The sequence below is a fragment of the Tachysurus vachellii genome, chromosome 1 (assembly GCF_030014155.1).
Source record: "Tachysurus vachellii isolate PV-2020 chromosome 1, HZAU_Pvac_v1, whole genome shotgun sequence".
Lineage (NCBI taxonomy): Eukaryota > Metazoa > Chordata > Actinopteri > Siluriformes > Bagridae > Tachysurus > Tachysurus vachellii.
This window is the reverse complement of record NC_083460.1, coordinates 12,778,955-12,792,585: the sequence shown is the minus strand read 5'-3', so window position 1 is coordinate 12,792,585 and position 13,631 is coordinate 12,778,955. Positions and strand designations below refer to the sequence as shown.

The window sequence follows — 13,631 nt, the reverse complement described above, 5'->3', positions numbered from 1 at the left end:
CCCCCAAACCACACTCCTTTAAATGGTTCTGATGATACTTTGACCTAAATTATCCTGAAGCACGATGTGTGTGTGAATCATACAAGTGTGTGTGTGTGTGTGTGTGTGTGTGTGTGTGTGTGTGTGTGTGAGTCTCATAAAGAAGTACAAAGAAGCACCTTGTATAAGTGCGCGCCTCCTCTTGAATGTGTTCACATTGTGTACGAAATGGGTTTAATTTGGATTTGATATTATGAATCTACAGAAAATAACACGAAGGAAGTGATGTGGGGAAATCAATTTAGCTTGCAAAAGGAATCCAAAAAAAGTTTTGCACAAATCCAATCCAAGTGGTACAGTTGTAGGACAACATGTAGGGCTTAAAAATGGAAAGAATCCAACAGAACTGACAGTATTGATCTCTGAATATAAATATATGTTCCTGCAGTCCGCCTGGCTTTATTGAACATCTGCTATAAATGAGTCGTTTCCAAAGCAGCACCTGCCATTTCCACACTCCCTACCCTGATGAACATACACACACACTCTCTCTCGCTCTCTCTCTCTCTTTTTGTACATTAGCCTCCCACTTCCTTGTTCCCCCCCTGCAGGCACAAGGTCACTCCCTCTTTCACGCTCATTAGCCTCAGATCAATGCGTCCTTTTGTCTGTGTAAGTTTCCCACGTTCTGTTCGTGCGCCTGGCACTCGCACAGCTGAAATCAAACACAGGCAGCTGAGCTTGAATTTAATTCCTTGCCGGGTTGATCCTGACGGGACATCTGCCTCACTCGCATCTGTTCACTGTTTCACTATAAAGGAATGAAGGAGGAAAGTTGAGCATAGTGCAGCTAAAGCTGTGGTCTCCAACAGTCCTTCTGATTAGAATGGCTGTGTTTCAAATCAGCATGATGTACGGTAGGCTACTGTTCTTACTAGTAAGTGTGAATCACACTATATCATTATTCAACACAGTTCAACACAAATTCAATACAAATTCCTACCTATTTTCAAAATAACTAATATATATATACTGTATGATCTGAACACATCGTCTGTTAACTGTGTAGTAATTTGTTCTAGATATTCCCTTTTTCACTTTCTTGTCTCAGCACAGCTACCAATCGTTGGTCAAAGGCCAACGAATGGTTCCTGCTAGCTGTGTATCCAACCTCAAGAATATATATTTGTTCTGTATATATGAGCAAACAGGCCTTCGGATTGGCTGGAGTCATTCTGATTGACAGCAGGTGTTGAAGGTCGTCCCACCCACACAGACATCAGGATTTTCACGTAATGGACCTAATGGAATTTCATACCAAATTACCTTTATTTGATTTTCTCTTCACGCTGTGACAGCTTCAGAAGTCATGCCCATTTCTTCCCAGAAAATCAGAGGACAGAAAAGCAAGCAATGAACAATAAAACTTATTGAATACAGTGATTTATACAATTTTAGAATCTAATAACGTGAAAAAGCTCATTACTGATTCACTCAGTGGAAACCAGTACACAATCAACAGTGGAAAACAGTAAAACAACAGCCATATACCTGATTGTTTATATTGTACATCTTTATATATAGTTATGTCTGTATTTAGAAGACAGATAACAAGATCTGACATGAGAGACTTGGATGGACATAAAGAAAGAGAGGAAAAGTATAAAGGGGTTGTGTGTATGTAAGAGAGAGAGAAAGTGAGAAAGCTATTATTGTTGTCATGCTGTGTGTGTGTGTGTGTGTGTGAGAGAGAGAGAGAGAGAGAAAGAGAGAGAGAGAGAGAAAAGGAGAAAGTGAGAATGCTATTATTATTATGCTGTGTGTGTGTTTGCTCTCTCCTTCCTCCATTCACATGCTAATCAGAGCTGTATAAAATGCAGTCGCTCTGAGAGCAGCACACACTCCTCATCAACACACACTCACACACACGTCAATAAGTTTCACCCAGAAATAAAGTGTGATAGTCATGACTGCGATGAGTGCAACCCAGAGTGCAGACAGACAGAACAGCAGCAGGGACGAGAGGAAGGTACGAACAATTGAAACACTTTATCTTCTCTCTCCTGTTGTTTATGTTCTGAATTACTCAGTCATTCTCTCTCACTCTCTCTCTCTCCCTCTTTCTCTCTCTGTCTCTTCAGCTGAGGAAGCCTCTAATCGAGAGGAAGAGGAGAGAGAGGATTAATCAGTGCCTGGAGCAGCTAAGAGAGACAGTGGTGGGAGTCTTTGGGCTCGACGTGAGTTTCATTTATCAGCATTTAACTGAAACTGTTCCTTATTTCTTCATTTCCAAACAGCTACCAGCTATAAATCTGAATTAATCTCTTACACACACACACCCACACACACACACACATACACACAGATCATGGTTGTAATATTAAGCAAAGACAATTGTGGAAAATATAAATAACTAATTATCTATTATATTTCATCTTAGAAAGTTTATATTCCAGAGTTTGTGTGCAATCATTAACTATAATCTATTCAGTTCTTTTGTAACTAATTATCATAATTTGGAAAGAATGAACAGTATTAGAAAATCTTGACTAGGTGACTTTATAATTAATGAGTATAGTTGGATATTTTCAAGCTAATGATAACATTACCATAAATGTTTCCTTCCTAAAGTTTCACCTTAAACTAACCAGAGTAATATGTTTGGTTCCATGGAAACAGTCATTGATTACAATGAACAAACAAAAATCTGGCAAAATTCAATACCACAGATTTATTTCATAACCAAGCTCTGCCCATCGGTTTCCAGCAGCTTCCAGTGCAGGAATAGTCATTGGACTGAAAAATGATCTCAGAATTTCATCTTTAAAATTGACCATATAACGACTCAATTCTAGCTGTAGCACATATTCACTGGTATTTACTGTGTAATGAATAAAATGAATATTTCATTTCAGCTCCTCCCTGATTTTAACTCATTTTAACTTCTTTAAGCAGCAGTCGAAGCTGGAGAAGGCTGATATTCTAGAGATGACAGTAAAACACCTACAGAACATCCAGAGTAATAAAGTTACAGGTGAGAGCCAGACAGGTACACTGTAATCCTACAAAATGAAAAACTGGAAACACCTCCATTTTCCTGGTAATCTCTTGTTGCATGGACTAAATTTGCATATCAATACCTGATTGGCTCTTATATTTGATGATATAACAACTAGGGATGAGCGAGTACAGCATTATCTGTATCCGTATCTGTTAACCATATGAATTATCTGTATCCGTATCCGTACTCGGAGTGGGTGGGGCTTAACCCGGAAGTGGGGCTTGTCTTGAAATGGGGCTTGACTTGGGGCTAACCCAGGGCTTGTCTTGAAATTGGCGGGGCTTTAACCGGTTATAATTCATTTGTAATATTTATAACACTAGCTTACTACCTTTATGTTTTTATGAAATACAGCAAAAACGTGTCAGACACACAGTGTCTGCTTACTGGTTAGGGACAGCTGAAGGTTTAAAAAAGAAAAAAAATCTCCGACAGGCAGAGACGCAATGCGAGTCGCATTCTACCAAGCAAGCACCACGTCTGAACGAACCCACGTTTACCAGAACTCTACTGGTTAGTAAGTACGTATTATTAACGTTACAACCCGAAGTAAAAAGCTGAAGAAACCCTAAAAGACCCGCGAACCCGAGTGACTGAGGGAGAGACAGAGAGCTGTTCTGTGTGTGACTGTGAGTGAGCAGAGCGAGACACAGCAACACAATACATCTGTATGTGTGTAGGGGAGGGGCGCTGTGACTAGCCTATCACTGTAGGGGCGGGGCGCTGTGACTAGCCTATCACAGAACGCTGACACAATCAGATACCCAATGATGATTTTCATTCAATCCGAGCACAGATATTGACTCGTATTACTCGTATAATATTCGTACTCGGCAGAAGTGCTTTATCCGTACCGGATACTCGTTTCAGCCGAGTATCCAGCTCATCTCTAATAACAACCTTTACATGGTCTACATTTGCATGTCAGGAGGTGATTGGGTCAGCTATTTTCTGTCATGTGTTTAAGCCTAACTCAGATTTTCAGAGCTAAGATGTTTTGAAATGTGTTTTTCATAATGTGGACCTGAATTTGACCCGATTCTCCCCTTGTCAGAACCATTCATGGACCAGGAGGCACATCAGCGGTACAGCACCGGCTACATCCAGTGCATGCATGAAGTCCACAACCTGCTGCTGTCCTGCGATTGGATGGACAAAACACTCGGTACTCGTCTCCTTAACCACCTGCTCCACTCGCTGCCCAAATCCTCTCCGTCCAAACCCCCAGTCACTCAGTGTGAGCCAGTAACACCGGGAATCTGTGAGGTGGACGACTCGCCATCACCCACCAGTGTGACTCTGCCCACTCTAACTAAAGATCCCGCCCAATTGACTAGGCTGCCTCCCACCAAGAGCCCGCATCTGACAGATCAGGAAATGTGGAGGCCTTGGTAGAACACTATGTGTGTGTGTTTGTGTGTGTCTGTGTATTTTACTACTCTGCTATGTATCTTATAGATATACCTGTTGGTGAGTGTGCGGTCCAAATTAGCGCATCTTTCCTGAAGCTTGTTACTTCCTGTCTGAAGTAAACTTCCTGTAGCCTGCATTGTAGAAGGCAGTTAATGCTCCTGTGTTTATTTATTTGATTAACACTGTCATTTGTTGGATTAAATAAAATCCAGAGCTAGCTCTCTGTTTGCTAGCTGACTAATACTGTAGAGCCTGTGACCTCTATGCTGTATGTAATAACCGTATTAACCTGTTATTAATAAATAAAAATAAAATATTCTTTTCTCTGCATTAAATTGAAACTTGATGCCATCATGTCAGCAAACACATAAACACACGGAGTGGCTTGTTGCAGACCGCTCAATAAACTGCACAGGATAACACTAAACTAAAGTTGCTTGTGCACAAGGAGTGAAAGCATTCATGCAGACTTTCGAAATTAATCAGACACAAGGTTCTCAGCAAATATTAGTATATTTAACAGAGTATTGAAACATTGAAACCAAGCCTGCTTTCCTTTGTTCTGCTTCAGGTACGAACATTTCTCAGATGATTTAGAGATGTGAATGAAATAATAAAGAGGTGTCTGATGTCCAACTCAGAACTGCTTATAAGCTTTATTGCTAATGAGCTAGTTTTTAAGAGCCTGGTGCTACTCAGAAACATTTCCATTGAAAGTCTGTACACTGTACAGTAAATAAATATGAAATATTTAAAGTATATGGAGAGTAATCACATGTGAAAGCCAAAATTCATGTCTGACCCCCGACCACGCTGTCCCGGTGTGTGGGAAATAAAATGATCAGCATTGTGTGTGTGTGTGTGTGTCTGTGTGAGCTAATACACAAAAGCCGACGCCTGCCAGCTGCTCACTCTCTGAAAAGGACAGAAGGCTGAAGGACTCGAGCAGACGCACTTCAAAGCTCCAAACTTCATTCTCTCAGCCGCTTTATTCCTCTCTCTCCTGCCATCTCTCTTTTGCCATCCACATCTCACCTTAACCTAGGGTTTCTTCCATCATCTTCTTTTCAGATTTCTTTCTGTCTTTCTTTTTTCTTTCATTCCTTTTTCTTTCTCTCCCTCTCTCTCTCTCTCTCTCTCTCTCTCTCCCCTGCAGGCTTTAATTCTGAGCTGCTCTATAAATAATGATCACAGATGGACTTTTATTACAGAAATCTCCATAACAATGACACTAATGACATATGCACACTCAGTACACCATCATGGACCCACACATGCACCCCCTCCCATTACATATACATATAAACTGTATACTACAGGATAATATCAGATCACAGTTATTTGTCCACAGTAAATGGGAATTAATGGGAACTGAAGAAATAGAAACTGAATGACTGAATATTGTTTCATTTCAGTGTGCACAGTATTTATGATTGAAATGACAGTAAAAGCTTCCTGAATTGTCGCTTTATCTCAGCACAAGGTACAGATGTAGTAATCACTGTAGTAATCACTGCTCCACATCTGTTCACATGTCCTGGGAGATCAGTGAGAAACTCAATGCAGTACAACACCAAGCTCTCATTCTCACATTATTAAAATATATCTGATTTGTCACTAATGCTGTAATCCATGACTGCTTTATGATTCCTAAAATAAACCTTGCTTCTTCTGTACAAGAAAAGCATTTTTATATAAGATCATGACAATACAACTGGTGGGATCTCTCTCTCTCTCTCTCTCTCTCTCTCTCTCTCTCTCTCTCACACACACACACACACACACACACACACACACACACACACAGACCACCTGTCGCTCGCGCTGCTCTGCACTTCTAATTGGTCTCCGTGTCTCCGCGCGCGCGCAGCTGCCACCTGTCTGTATGAGGTTCCGAGAACAATGAACACAAAAAAGCCGCACGCGAGAGTGAGAGAGAGGAAGTGACGTCATTTAACACGTGATATATAAATAAACATATAAATAAATAAATGTGCCTCTCAGAGGAAAAAAAAACAATCCACGACTCAAGAAAATGTAATTTTTCACCTGGAAATGTGAATATAGTGACTTGTAACTTAATTAACTAAATGCGAGTAAAAGACAGAAAATACAGGCTTGAGGAATGAAAGAGTTTACAGATTGTCAATAAAAGAAAGAGTCCAAAAATGAATGAAATAACACACAAAGTAAAAAAAAGAGTAAAATAACTAAATAGATAAACAAAATAAACATTAAATAATGACGATAAGTTAATTAATAACCAATAGGTGAAACAAAACAGGCAAAACTTGAAACAAAAAAATAAAAATAAAAACATGAATAAGAATAAATTATGGATTGCACAAAGGCTCGCGTTCTGATTGGTCAATGAAACTCGGCGTCACGCTCGCGCTGACGCGTGAAGCACTGCGTAGGAGAGCATCCCATAACACACACTATACACTCCACATCCCGTCATAACGCACATCAGCTCAGCTCAGTGTCTAATACAAGACTGAAACACACAAACACAGACACACCTGAAGCGTTCCGGTACCAACCCGGACCCTGTTCCATCATGGCGTTCACGTCTCGTGCAGGAAAAATAGGACTGTGGACGGTTTCGGACGATGAAGAGTGCAAAGGAGACCGGAAGGTAAGTCTGCGTCCTGGCACTGTGCCAAAAGACTTAAAGGTATCATTTGGTACCAAAGGTGCGAGAAAGTTTAACAGACAAATACAAGATCTGTTTATTAGTTTTCTCTTCAAATTGTATCATGTTATACCCTATTTTATACCCTATATTATACCTTATATTATACCCTATTATACCCTATTACAACCTATAATCCTTGCAAAACGTTGCATATTTTAACTTTTATTTGAATTCAGGTGTTTGTGCATAATGATATTATTAAAATGTCTCCAAAAGTCAAATGTTAATTAAAAAACCGGAATAAAGGTAAAAAAAATGCCAATAAATAATAGATTTTTTAAAAACCTTTTGCTTGAAGAAACTGCAGAATGTTCAGATGAGAATTTCTATCCATCTTTATTCATGTGTAAACAGACGAGAAAGCCGCTGGTGGAGAAGAAGCGGCGCGCGCGCATTAACGAAAGTCTACAGGAGCTCCGAGGGCTGCTGTCCGACACCGAGGTGAGACACACCTGCGCGTGCACACTGGTTAGAATAGAGAGTTACAACAACTTATATTCTCTCTCTCTCTCTCTCTCTCTCTCTCTCTCTCTCTCTCTCTCTCTCTGTGTGTGTGTGTATGTGTGTGTGTAGTTGCATGCAAAGATGGAGAATGCAGAAGTGCTTGAGCTCACGGTGAAGCGGGTGGAAAACATCCTTCGGGATCAGTCACATGGTGAGATATTGTCGATACCAGCGCGCGACTCCTAAGTTTTATTAATGCAAATCTCCGTGCACACGCACCCGAATTTACTAACGTGTGTGTGTTTGCGTGTGTGTGTGTGTGTGTGTGTGCGTGTGTGTGCGTGTGTGTGTGTGTGTGACAGAGACGGACAGCATGAGTCGCGAGGCCAGTGAGCGGTTCGCAGCGGGCTACATCCAGTGCATGCACGAGGTCCACACCTTCGTGTCCACATGCTCCGGTATCGACGCCATCGTAGCGGCCGAACTACTCAACCACCTGCTGGAGTGCATGCCGTTAAATGAGGACCTGCAGGACTCAATTCTTGATCTCGGATCCGAGCTTCTGTCTCCCACGGGTGCGAGACCGCACGTCAGTTCACCGGGAGCGCGCGCACCGGCTCTGTCCCCGAACTCTACCACCAGCGGCGCTGAAGAGGATCCAAGCTCCGACCTGGAGGAGAGCTTCAACGAGTCAGCTCCGGGGACTGCGGCAGAGCATGTGGAGGAGCAGCACGAGGAGCACCGGAGCAACGCCACCGCCCCCCATTGTACATCCATGTGGAGACCGTGGTAGAGTCGCGAGCGCACCGGAAACAGAACACCTGTAAACTGACGCAGGACAAAAATTAACCGGGATTCATTCATGCAAATAAGCAAGGATTCATTACATTAATAAAGGATGCTGCAGGACATCAATCTTTTATACGCACTTCTGTTGTGACCTTCAGGTTTATAAAGTGTATAAAGTTTCACAGAACAGAAATCACTAATGACTTAAAAATGTTTTTTTTTTTAGAATTTTTTTTGTATAATTTATATCTCAATATATTTTAAATGCAGAAAAATATGTAGCTTTTTCAACCTAAAGCACCAATAAAGAGATGAATGATTTATTTATAGATGAGTTTTATAGCTGGTAGTAAATATCATTACATACTTTAATACTGATTATCTGTTTATGTCCTGCATGTAAAACGTTATTTATGAAATTAAGGTGATTTTAAGATTTTAAGCAGGTCTGAAGCAGTATTGTAATTGTTTTATTTGCATTATTTTTGTTTAGTTCCTATCCTAGCTATAATAGACTTTTGCAAATGTTAATAATAAAAAAATAAATAAAATCTAACAGTCTGAATATGTAATACACTGCACCTACTATTCCATATTCACTTACAACTAACACACCAAATAAAATAATCATCACCCTTTAAGGGACACATTTAAATAATTCAAACCACAGCTGTGTTTAGAATAAAAAAGTTTATTACTGTAAAAATACCATGGAACAGTTTATTAATATAGATTATCAGTAGTTACTAAACTCAACTGATGTAAATGAAGAAAATACAACACAAAAGTCATCGTGAAAAAGAGTAAAATGACAGTTTCTTATTAGTGATATGATAATAGAAAAGAAAGTATAATAAATTTTATCTTAAACAAGAATTTAGAGACGCATTAACAGCATAAAATATATATATATTCTTAATATTCTTGTGAAGGCCAATTGATGTGTGAACTCTGAGTGTGTGAACACTTCCTGCACACTTTAGGCTTTTCCTGTTCTGTGATTTAGCTCATCACCTAGTAAACAAATGCATAATGAAGTGTTCAGGTGAGTTTGTGCTGGAAAACTCTAAACTATGCAGTGCTCTGTTCTTCCAGCATCGAGGGAAATGTTTTACTTCAGTTTACACACAACTCGAAGTTCAGTGGAGTCCATCACATAATCTGGTGCTGCGTCTGCAGTGTGTGTGTCAGCTTCACTCTGTCTCTGTATGTCCTCGCAGGTCAGCGGCTCAGACGACACCTTCAGCTCGGAGAGACGGTTTGGTCCAAGCCCCACCCACAGAGACCCTGGAGGGACACCTCTCCTCATGAGCTCAGACTCTAACTGTTCCTGTTCAGCTTGAGAATCGATGATCAGAATTCCAGCTTTGTTCCCTTTATCACAGTAATCCAACGCTTTCTCCCAGCTCAGAGCCTCTTCACTCACATGGATGTAATCTGATAGAAACACAAAACACCAAAAGGAGGAGGATTGTTTAGAGTGATATCAGAGACTCACACCAGCTGTGTTCTAGTCATCATATAGAAGATTGATGAGATGATTTTACTGTTCAGGAAGTCGACACTTACTGTAGTAGCAGAAAGCAGAGTAAGGATAATTGCACGGGACTGAGTACCATCCCCATCCCCATATATAATGTACTACACAGTTGTATTGTGATGGATGAGGTTCACTGCTCTGCCAACCCCAGTTTCTATAGGCAGAGATTCCTCCATCAATCCACTGCCAGTCATCACACAGCAGGCCGATCCAGAAGGATGCGGTGCTGTTTAACCCTTTAATCATCACCTCTTCATTGTGCTGCTGATCTCTGATGCTGACCAGGTCAGTGTATCTCTGTCTACAGTAATGCTGAGCTTCATACCAGGTCTTATTCTTAAGGATAAGATGATAATTATGAGTCTGTGAGGAAGCATCTGTGAGGTAAAAACAAACAAATCTTTTAAAAACTGACCTTTATTTATTTGTATGCTTACAAAGACACATTATATTAAACATAAATTTAAAACTAGAGAATGTAAAATGTACAATATACAGATGCATGCATATTATGTCAGATGTTACCTGGATCATAGCACATGAAATATCTTGTCGCTGTGCACTGAAGACTTTCCCATGAACCACCAGGCTTCATAGTAGCACAGTAGCTCGATATTCCACAATCCCCTGTCAGATTTCTGAATGTTACAGGATCACCATTAGACCATTTCTCACTGAAATTACTGCGATAGAGTCCGATCCAGGCATCGTAAATACCAGCCTTCATCATCAGTTCAGCCAGTTTAGTGTTGTCTTGATCAGAGTACATAGTGACGAGGTCGATGTAATTTTCTCTGCAAGCTTTCCGAGCCTCAGTCTGATTCATGTCACCCGGAATGATATGGAGTGAAGTGAGTTGACTCTGGACTGGAGGAGTAGAAGCTGTGGAAGATTGATATCAGAGACAGAGACTCACACCAGTTGTGTTCTAATCATCATACAGAAGATTGTTGAGATGATATTACTGTTAGAGAAGTTGACACTTACTGGAGTAGCAGAAAGCAAAGTAACGATAATCGCACAGGACTGAGTACCATCTCCCTCCACTCAGTACTACACAGTTGTTTGGTGATGGATAAGGTGCACCGATCTGCTGATACCAGTTTCTATAGGCAGAGATTCCTCCATCAATCCACTGCCAGTCATCACACAGCAGGCCAATCCAGAAGGGTGTTCTGCTGTTTAACCCTTTAATCTTCACCTCTTCATTGTGCTGCTGATCTCTGATGCTGACCAGGTCAGTGTATCTCTGTCTACAGTAATGCTGAGCTTCATACCAGGTCTTAGTCTCAAGGATTAGATGATAATTACGAGTCTGTGAGGAAGCTTCTGTGAGGTAAAAACAAACAAACAAACAAATCTTTCAAAATCTGACCTCTTATTGGTATGCTTACAAATACAACACATTATATTAAACATAAAGTTAAAACTAGAGAATGTACAATATACAATATACATAAACAATAACATGCATATTATGTAAGAAGTTACCTTGTTCATAGCACATGAAATATCTTGTGTCTGTGCAGAGAAGACTTTCCCATGAACCATCAGCCTTCATAACAGCACAGACGCTCGATGTCCCACAATCCCCTGTCAGATTTCTGTATGTTACATTATCACCATTAGACCATTTCTCACTGAAATTACTGCGATAGAGTCCGATCCAGGCCGTTATCCTTAGGTTGTACAGTTTAATGTTGTCTTCATCAGAGTACACAGTGACGAGGTCAGTGTATTTTTCTCTGCAAGCATTCCGAGCCTCAGTCTGATTCATGTCACCCGGAATGATATGGAGTGAAGTGAGTTGACTCTGGACTGGAGGAGTAGAAGCTGTGGAAGAAATTTCTCCTGCTAATGTAGCAGGACAGAGATAAAAGGGCTGAAATGTGATGTGGATGAATGGCTCTGTTTTGTTTTCCGTTCAGACTGAGAGACTGTTTGCAGAGCCAGAAGAGCCAATTCTGGAATTGCGTCATGCTCAATTACGCAATCATGGTGAAATAAAATAATAAAGAAATATTATGAATACATAAATCATTCAATTAATTAAAACCTATTGAGACTTGATGTTTTTAAGTTAAATAATCTATTTTAATCATTTTACTGTCAGATGTAAGAGCTCTAGATTAAAAATCTAGATTTTAACAAAATTTCATAACTGACATTTTATTTTTCATTCTCATTTTGTGGACAAAGATTCACATGCATGACTTTCTTCTTCCAGAAAATAAATATCGCCATCTAGTGGCCACATTTAGTCACTGAGCGCAATTACATACCAGAAATGATGTGTGTGCATGTCAGAGTGTTATGGAGTGTACGATATTTGTCCTTCATTGAAACTTACATCTATTCCAGTCTGTCCAAAGCCACAGAGCTACGTGTGTGTGTTCTGTATGAATTTAGCCTAAATTTGACGCAGTTTAAAACACAATGTATTTCAGACATTCTTCAATATAGTCTATACTCTTAGTGATCCTAAAGTGTGTACTGATGTTATTAAATGAGATAATCCTGACCTTTAATGTTTTAATGCTGTTATATGATTTATACATGTTGTTTGTACCAAATGTCTCTGATTCTTCCCACAATTTAATGACACATTTTTCTCTAAACAGCAATTTTAATTAAAAAAATTCATTATATAAAACTATGTGTAAATAACACTTCTGTGCTCTTGTAGAATTGTGAATAAACATAACCTATAGGATTAACAGAGATAACAAAAACTATATATTTTTTATTCCATCATGTTAATTTAAGCAGAAAGGGTTAAAATAAAAGTGATTATTATGGAGCGTATTATTCATGTTATAATCTTTAACAGCAGTAACATCTGGAGGATCAAAAAAGTCATTTTCATAAATAATAACAGTTTAAACTCATCACATGAAGGTTAAAGCTGTTAAATGTATTTATTATAATTTTTACCTGATAGCAGGAAGAGCACAACTGACACGGTTTCCATGGTGATGCTCTGCACGTTTAAACCTCAGCATCAGCTAAAAAAACAACAATAAAATAAATAAATAAATAATAATAATAATAATAATAATAATAATAATGATAAAATGCTCTTCACCCAGAATATTTTCTTTTTTGTCAGACAGCAGCTTGCTGTGTGTTTGTGTGAAATAAAAAGTGCAGTGTGTAAATCAGTGATATGAGATAAGTTAAACAGACCCAGGTAAAGTGCTGCAGTCTTTTTATGTCTACATGATCACGTGATGCTGGCATGTAAATTGGTCAAAGGAAAGAAAAAAAAACAATTCCAAACCCTGTACATACTCCATACAAAAGCATGTACCCCAAATAATTTAATTCAATTTGTTTCACCAAACATTATACATAAACCTATGTGATAAACTATAATCCTTTATTTTATTTGGACTGTTGGAAAAGAAAAGCAAAGAAAAATAATAGAAATATATTTTTTATTATTTAGAAATTATATTTGCTTATTATTATTATTATTATTATTATTATTATAATTATTATTATTATTATTATTATTATTATTATTATTGTACATTAAGGCATCAGACATTCCTAAAATAAACAAAAATGAGGAAAGTGTTGAGCAGTAAATCATATGCAAATGATTCACCGGAATCAAAATATTATACTTTGGATTTGCATCAGTGGGGAAAAACAAACAGAAAAGACTGCATCAGAGTGACAAAATCTCCAGTTGTTCCTTTTTA

The 13,631-nt window shown here is 39.0% G+C and overlaps 3 protein-coding genes across 4 annotated transcripts; 2 read left to right on the top strand and 1 right to left on the bottom strand.

Moving 5' to 3' along the window:
- Positions 1-1,284: 1,284 nt before the first annotated feature.
- On the top strand, positions 1,285-4,726 carry her8.2 (hairy-related 8.2). Its single transcript, XM_060858305.1, has 4 exons — positions 1,285-2,008; positions 2,121-2,216; positions 2,935-3,013; positions 4,095-4,726. Exons 1-4 carry the CDS (start codon positions 1,946-1,948, stop codon positions 4,433-4,435), a joined length of 579 nt encoding a protein of 192 aa, XP_060714288.1. The 5' UTR covers positions 1,285-1,945; the 3' UTR covers positions 4,436-4,726.
- Positions 4,727-6,934: 2,208 nt separating this feature from the next.
- Positions 6,935-8,712, top strand: LOC132838037 (transcription cofactor HES-6-like). Its single transcript, XM_060858179.1, has 4 exons — positions 6,935-7,091; positions 7,506-7,592; positions 7,725-7,806; positions 7,958-8,712. The coding sequence occupies exons 1-4, from the start codon at positions 7,014-7,016 to the stop codon at positions 8,386-8,388; spliced, it is 678 nt and encodes a 225-aa protein (XP_060714162.1). The 5' UTR covers positions 6,935-7,013; the 3' UTR covers positions 8,389-8,712.
- A 425-nt stretch (positions 8,713-9,137) lies between these two features.
- LOC132847657 (secretory phospholipase A2 receptor-like) lies at positions 9,138-13,095 on the bottom strand. Of its 2 annotated transcripts, none has more exons than XM_060873160.1 (7): positions 13,010-13,095; positions 12,859-12,929; positions 11,416-11,778; positions 10,912-11,250; positions 10,450-10,806; positions 9,954-10,301; positions 9,138-9,821 (listed from the first exon to the last, which is right to left on the bottom strand). In XM_060873160.1, the coding sequence occupies exons 2-7, from the start codon at positions 12,893-12,895 to the stop codon at positions 9,496-9,498; spliced, it is 1,770 nt and encodes a 589-aa protein (XP_060729143.1). In that variant the 5' UTR covers positions 12,896-12,929; positions 13,010-13,095; the 3' UTR covers positions 9,138-9,495. The 2 variants fall into 2 exon arrangements, with proteins under 2 accessions (XP_060729143.1, XP_060729136.1); XM_060873153.1 differs by having other exon boundaries at positions 9,163-9,821; positions 10,912-11,253.
- Positions 13,096-13,631: the final 536 nt, after the last annotated feature.

Coding starts and splice junctions, on each gene's coding strand:
- LOC132838037 (XM_060858179.1), top strand. CDS start 7,014: ATGGCGTTCACGTCTCGTGCAGGAAAAATAGGACTGTGGACGGTTTCG. Junction 7,092..7,505: donor AGTGCAAAGGAGACCGGAAG/GTAAGTCTGCGT, acceptor ATGTGTAAACAG/ACGAGAAAGCCGCTGGTGGA. Junction 7,593..7,724: donor GGCTGCTGTCCGACACCGAG/GTGAGACACACC, acceptor GTGTGTGTGTAG/TTGCATGCAAAGATGGAGAA.
- LOC132847657 (XM_060873153.1), bottom strand. CDS start 12,895: ATGGAAACCGTGTCAGTTGTGCTCTTCCTGCTATCAG. Junction 11,254..11,415: donor TTTCATGTGCTATGAACAAG/GTAACTTCTTAC, acceptor TTTACCTCACAG/AAGCTTCCTCACAGACTCGT. Junction 10,807..10,911: donor CTTTGCTTTCTGCTACTCCA/GTAAGTGTCAAC, acceptor AATCTTCCACAG/CTTCTACTCCTCCAGTCCAG.
- her8.2 (XM_060858305.1), top strand. CDS start 1,946: ATGACTGCGATGAGTGCAACCCAGAGTGCAGACAGACAGAACAGCAGC. Junction 2,009..2,120: donor GCAGCAGGGACGAGAGGAAG/GTACGAACAATT, acceptor CTGTCTCTTCAG/CTGAGGAAGCCTCTAATCGA. Junction 2,217..2,934: donor TGGGAGTCTTTGGGCTCGAC/GTGAGTTTCATT, acceptor TTCTTTAAGCAG/CAGTCGAAGCTGGAGAAGGC.